The sequence below is a fragment of the Lactuca serriola genome, chromosome 9, assembly GCF_051521515.1.
Source record: "Lactuca serriola cultivar US96UC23 chromosome 9, Lser_US96UC23_V15, whole genome shotgun sequence".
NCBI lineage: Eukaryota > Viridiplantae > Streptophyta > Magnoliopsida > Asterales > Asteraceae > Lactuca > Lactuca serriola.
Window position 1 is genome coordinate 33,444,722 of NC_136416.1, and position 7,107 is coordinate 33,451,828.

The 7,107-nt window shown below is 33.4% G+C and overlaps 1 protein-coding gene across 1 annotated transcript; it reads left to right on the forward strand.

Annotated features, from left to right (window-relative positions):
* Window positions 1-5,142: 5,142 nt before the first annotated feature.
* Window positions 5,143-6,998, forward strand: LOC145077102 (amino-terminal glutamine amidohydrolase). Its single transcript, XM_079022883.1, has 6 exons — window positions 5,143-5,355; window positions 5,888-5,987; window positions 6,080-6,157; window positions 6,264-6,394; window positions 6,474-6,598; window positions 6,695-6,998. The coding sequence occupies exons 1-6, from the start codon at window positions 5,279-5,281 to the stop codon at window positions 6,853-6,855; spliced, it is 672 nt and encodes a 223-aa protein (XP_078879009.1). The 5' UTR covers window positions 5,143-5,278; the 3' UTR covers window positions 6,856-6,998.
* Window positions 6,999-7,107: the final 109 nt, after the last annotated feature.

Here is a 7,107-nt window from a genome sequence, read left to right on the forward strand (position 1 = left end):
CACTTATACTCTATATACACTTTTACTTCGAGAAACACTCCTACTTTATTAATGCTACTACTTCACAAACGTTTATACTTTATTAACACTCCCACTTCGAGAAACGCTTCTACTTTGTTAACTCTTCTACTTAGTTAAGTGTATGCTTATACTTGTATAGCTATACAAATAATGGTTAAAGGACTTAGGAATGCTAGTTCGCCCTATTTCCTTTTCCTCGTTTGGATGTGGTCTGGTGGGATCGGATATCTATCTGAAGGTCGTTTGATCATTAGTTATATAACATGTATGCATGTATAGACATATGGGTTTTCACATCGGTCGGTTCAGTTATGAGTCTCTATTGCTAGTCCAACACTTTCATCAGAATTCACTATTTGGGATACATCTTCAGGACACGGCCTTCTCCGCTGTCTAGTTGGTAACCAGAGTCTCTTGTAGGGAGAGCGGACATTGTGTGTATAGATCTATATGAGATTGACACCCCCGCACCTTGACTGCTAGCTACAGTCCACGGCCTACCAAGCCAAGGGGTGACAAATGTCATACTTACACCGACGCTTGTAGGGCGTCAAGTACTCTAGTGTCGATTAGTATGATTACGAGTATCTCCATGTTACCTTATAATTCATGGTCTTAAGGTAACGATATTTAACACTGTATGCTAGAAACACACTCTTAGAATTACACTGTTTTAGACCTTGTCAGCTGTATCTTTCATTTGATACTGTCTGGGATCTGTATTCACTGTTTTAGACCTTACTAGCTTTATCTTTCATTTGATACTGTCTGGGGTCTGTATTCACTGTTTTAGACCTTGCTAGCTGTATCTTTCATTTGATACCGTCTAGGGTCTGTGTCTCCTTTCGTTAGACTGAGCCAGGCGTACCGTTCATTCGATACTCTCCTGGAGTCTATGATTTCTTTTGCCTTGGTCAACAGTCTTCAATGTTGAGCCATATGTTATTTTCCCTGATATTCTCCTACTTTCTTTAAAATCAATACCATATTTTGATAATGATAGTGTTAAGGGAAAAATTACTTTTTACAACATAACTCTATCCAGTCTTGGTAAAAGACTGCTTTTAATTAGAAAATATATGATTTTCTGGAAAGGACTCTAATTCACTGTATACTCTAAAACTACTACTTATATAAAGTTATTGGAATAAAATGACACTAAATACTTATGAACTCACCAACATTTATAGAAATGCTGATACTCGCTTTCAAATAACTTGAATTCTCAGGTCAGCAATAGACAAGTACATCCCTATAGCTTTTGATGAAGACAGTTTAGTACCAAGCTGTACCTATATTATTACTTGTATTACTTCGATGCTTCTATGAAATGTAAACTATGTAAAACTATTACTATTAGTGCAATGGTTGTTGTACTTTGATTACTATATTGCATATGTTGTGATACTTGACATGACGTCATCCACCCCATAATGTTTCCGCCGTTCCAGTTTTGGGGTGTGACATTTGCCCCGGTTTCAAAACCAATCCTATGTTAGTCTTTTTCTCTTATGTAAATCAAGTTTAGAAACGATATGAAAGGACAACCCAACATCCAACAAATTTTATTTGTAAGTGAAAGAAGAAGAAGATTTGAAGTGGTCCAAGAAAATGAAAAGCAAATTAACCTGGTATGTGAAATTCAAGGAAGTTGGATTTTTGTTAGCAAACATAAAGATCAATCAAAGCGATAACAGGTTCTTCTCCCTCTTCTGATTTCGATCACCAATTCGCACAAGCCACACTCTTTTTCCTTCTCAAAATCGATCACACTACCTCCAAATTCGCAGCTTCTCGTTCTTCTGTAGATCGAGTATAACTGCATTGAATTGTTGGGATACAAAGTGTAAACATGTATTTGGCAAAAAAAAAAACTATAAGCTTTCATGTGAGGTTTGGACCGATTGATACCTTTCACCTCACGAAGGTAGCAGATCAATGGGAATAGTTGGTGCTTCCTTGTTCTTCGATGTCGTCAGGTGGCTGGGATAACTAAAACTCCCTGGACCTGCACCTATGCCGCCACTGGTCGACACTGTTACAAACGATCGGTAAAGCTGTAACCCTTCGATTTTCCACTAAACAAATAACAGAGGAGAGAGGGTGAGATAAAAAAGAAGAACAAAAGGAGGGAAAAGGCAGTAGAGTAGGAAAGGAAAGATGATGGAATCGGCTCTAGAAACACAGTTGAAGACAGCAAAAGAAAGCAGGTGGGTATTAGTAAGGGAATTTGTAAAGAGATGATCGGAAGAAATCGGCGGCAAAGCTAGCATAATGATGTAAATGAATTGAATGGAGTTGGCAGCGCTGGAAGGAAAATGGAAGCGGGTGGAAGGAACCTGAAGGTAAAGAAGACGGTGGAAGGATCGACAAGTAAATATGGTCACCCGAGGAACAGTACCGAGAGAGAGACGGTGGGGGAAGATAATGACGCCTTAGACTGCTAACACGTATACTTAAAGAATATGCATAATGTCAAAAAAGACCCTAAAGAATATACATAACGTTAAAAAAGCCAAAGAATAACTCAAATATAGTTGAGGGACCATTTCTGCCAAATCTTTAGCAAATTACTGCAGCTATGGATGGAGAAATTTAATATATATATATATATATATATATATATATATATATATATATATATATATATATATAGGTTCAGGTTCATTTGAGACCATTCTAATCTTGTGAGACCGTGAGACCCAATCTAAAAATAATTTTAAAATGCAAAATAAATGGAAAAATCCAAAAATTCTTTTTTTAAATATTATTTTCGGAACTTGAATTAACTAAAAAAAAATTAAAAAATTAAAAAAAAATCCTTTTTTTTTTGAAAAATACGTGAAATATTCTAATAAAATATTACACTGACATATTCTAAAAAATAATTTTAAAATGCAGAATAAATGGAAAAATCTAAAAATTCTTTTTTTAAATATTATTTTCGGAACTTGAATTAACCAAAAAATAAATAAAAATAAATTTCATTTTTTTTGAAAAATACGTGAAATATTCTAATAGAATATTACACTGTACATATTCTAAAAAATAATTTTAAAATAGAAAATAAATGGAAAAATCCAAAAATTCTTTTTTGAAATATTATTTTTGGAACTTGAATTAACTAAAAAAAATTAAAAAAAATAAAAATAAAATAAAAAAAATAAAAAAATGCGTCTCACGGTCTCACGAAATATAGGTGATCTACGCAAAACAAATTGAGTTTATATTGGGATAATGACTTGAAAGGGTAACGAACTTTCGACTTTTGTCATATTTAGTCACTAAACTTTTTTTCGTTATCTATTTGCCATTGAACTATTGAAACTGTTCACATTTTACCCTTATGACCGGTTGCCGGTCATAAGGGTAAAATGTGAACAATTTCAATAGTTCAATGGCAAATAGATAATGAAAAAAAGTTTAGTGACTAAATATGAACAAAATCGAAAGTTCGTTTCCCTCTAAAAAGTTCAATGACTAAATGTGAACAAACTTTCTCTTGTATTATGTTTTAGCAAATTATTTATTTTTGTTAAATTGTAGCAACATTTGTTGATGAAGAAATCTATGAAATAAAAAAAAAAAAAAAAAAAAAAAAAAAACAGAACCCTTAAAATATATTTAAAAAAAAAAACAAAAAACCAAAACCGAAATAAAAAACCAATGGTTTGACATTTTCCAAAATAAAAAATCAAAATTTCCAATCTGATTTTGGTTTTACAAAAAAATGAACCATTCTCACTGATGTGAATTATGACCATTAGTTTGACATGCGGAATTTGTGACATCCCATGAATATGTAGTTACAACATCGTCTGAACTCGTAATTCATAGTAAGGGGTTAGAGTATCATCGCATGAATACGTAGTTACAACATCGCCTAAACTCATAATTCATCACCTACAGGTTATGGGCCTGCTGGTGTTTCCACTGAGTTGTCTAGAATAGTCCGTGGTCTCCATCTATACTCTGGTAGATGACTACATCGCCACATTGTCGGTTAAGGTTATGGTATCTCCTTTCATCCTACATCACATATTCATCATCATCGATTTACCTAATTATCATCACCTTTTTATCACCACATATCTCTCATCATTTTTATTTCATCACACACCAACTATTTCATCTACCCATGTTTCATCCGCAACATATTTGTAGATATAAAACAAATATACTGTTTAAATCTTTTAAAACATGTATAAAATCGTTCATCCAGCATAGACAGCAAGTATTCAAATAATATGCACACATAGCACGTAATTCATATAAAATACTTCATATCTATGTGTAAGATGAAAATAACTATATATACCATAAAAATCTCATAAATGCTTCCTAACTTCGAACCCCAAGGTTTACTCTACTAAAACATCATATTCTCGGCTCTCTGGACCTAGAAGGGTCCATATCTATCACACCAAAAAGCTCAAGATAGCTCTTCCTTTCACTCTACACACTCAAGCTCGCTAGGGTTCTCACTTATGGGAAAGGTAGTCGCAATTGAAGGTCATAAGTGCCTTTAAATATGGCTCGGGCCCAAAGATTTAGGGTTTCTGCCAACAACACGGACTCGTCGAGTCGCCTCACCGACTCGTCGAGTCCATTCATTAATCCAAGTCATCAGTCGCGACCTTACTCGACGAGTTGAGGCATCAACTCGTCGAGTCTCTCTTCTTAACTCAAAAGAAAAATACTTAAATTATGATACTTGGAAATCCGGATGTTACATTTTGTTTTTTTTTTTATTTCATAGATTTCTTCATCAACAAATGTTGCTACAATTAAACAAAAATAAATAATTTGCTAAAACATAATACAATAGGAAGTTTGTTCACATTTAGTCATTAAACTTTTTAAAGGGAAATGAACTTTCGATTTTGTTCACATTTAGTTACTAAACTTTTTTTCGTTATCTATTTGTCACTAAACTATTGACACTGTTTACATTTTACCCGTATGACCGGTAACAGCCGGTCATAAGGGTAATATATGAACAGTTTCAATAGTTCAATGACAAATAGATAACGAAAAAAAATTTAGTGACTAAATGTGATAAAAGTCGAAAGTCCGTTACCTTTTACCTTATAGTCATTATCCCTTTATGAACAGCCCATCTAATGAACATCTTCTTAAGCCTTGAACCCTAGATTTAATAAGTAACAACTAATAACCAAAGATTCAAGCCTAAAGATGAGCGATGAAATTTGAAAAGTAATAAACACCTGTGGATTTTACTGAAGATCAAAATAAGATGATGGCTTCGAGTTTGGGTTCAGATTCTTCCACTTCCTCCGACGTTCCCCAATTTCATCACACCCCTTCTTACTGGTAATGCCTCCCTAAAATCGATCAACATGCTCAGTGAATTTTATGAACTATCATGTTCTTGGACGAATTTTTCGTTTCTACCGCCTTGTAATTCATTAAATCCGCGATTTTTATTGCGAGTATTATAATTATTTTTTAAGCTTAAATGATCATTTGCATATGCCCTAATCAGCATGATTGACTTTTGCGAATTTGAAGTTTTAGTAGCTGAACTCAAGACACAATTGACATCATCGTGTCAAGAACAAAGTTTTGATCTGGTAATCTCTTTTTGTTAATCATGATTCCGCGTCTCAGTAATTGCAAGATTTGAGGCATGGAAGTTTTGATTAAGATTGAATTACCACGATTTAGAACTAATACTTTAAGTTCAAAATGGAAATTGACATGGAATCTGTTGCTACTTATAGCATCAAAGACTCTGTTAGAGGATTCATATGAATATATGAGTTGATCATTAGCTTGTTTTGATGTTTCATTATTTAAAAAGTGGGGTTTTGAGCTTAGATTTTGTGTTTGAATTTGTTTGTAGCGAAGAAAATGTGTATTTGCTCTGCAAGAAACTATGTGCAGATAAAGTAGCTGATGTATCAGATCTCTTTGTTGTCTTCATTTCCAATGAGAATAAACATGTATGTTTTCTCCTTTGTTTATGATAAATATTACAAAACGTTTTTGTACATGCTCAAATATAGATAAATTTTGATTAATTATCATAATGCAGGTTCCATTGTGGCATCAGAAAGCTAGCCATAGAGCTGATGGGGTAATTCTATGGGATTACCATGTAATCTGCATTCAGGTAATGCCTTTAAACTTTCACTCAACAATGCATTTATTCAACTGAAATTATATAGAAATCTTAAACCATATATTACTGAATTTTGAAACTGGTGATGCTTTAACAGAGAAGAAAAGAAGGAAAGTCCATGGATTTAGTATGGGATTTGGATTCATCTCTTCCATTTCCATCAACTCTGTCGTCATATATATCAGAGAGTATAAGGCCATCTTTCGAGCTATTTTCTGAATTTCAGAGGTAAAAAACTTGGCTATTAAATTGCTGATATATTCCTTATAAATTTTGGTAATGATGATAAATCAATCCATGATGACAGGGTTTTCCGTATAGTCCATGCTCCTATATTTCTCCGTTATTTTGCCTCTGATAGAAGACACATGAAGGATTCTCAAGGAAACTGGATGGCTAATCCACCTGAATATGAAGTCATAGTAGCTGAAGGTATAAAATATAATTTTTTTATACTAATATCAAACTCATTATTGTTTGCTAACATGAAATTTTAACTATTTTCTTTTTGGTTGTTTGTTGTTGCAGATGGAAATGTGCACAGCCTAAACGAGTACATTGAAATGTCAACAAAAGATGTGTTGAAAGATTTAGGTGAAGACAAGATTAATGCGGTTTTTACCAAGCAATTTGGGTTATTAGTAGGTGAGAGCCAATTGGAGCAATTCTTCTCTTCCATTTCGCAGTAATTGGCATGTTTTTTTTTTACTTAATTTTGCAGATTATTCCATTTACACCACACCAAAACTACACCTTTTTTGATGCTTATATTACATGTATGTGAGTGAATTAGTTTTGTTGTAAATCACTTAACAAAAATGAGTTTTTTTTATCTTGGTAGCAGTTCTGACTTGTTAGCAAAGTTTGCTAAAAATGAATGTGCAAATTGCAGGGAATAGCAACGTACTTTACTCTTGCTACCAATGTGGACAATATTTCCT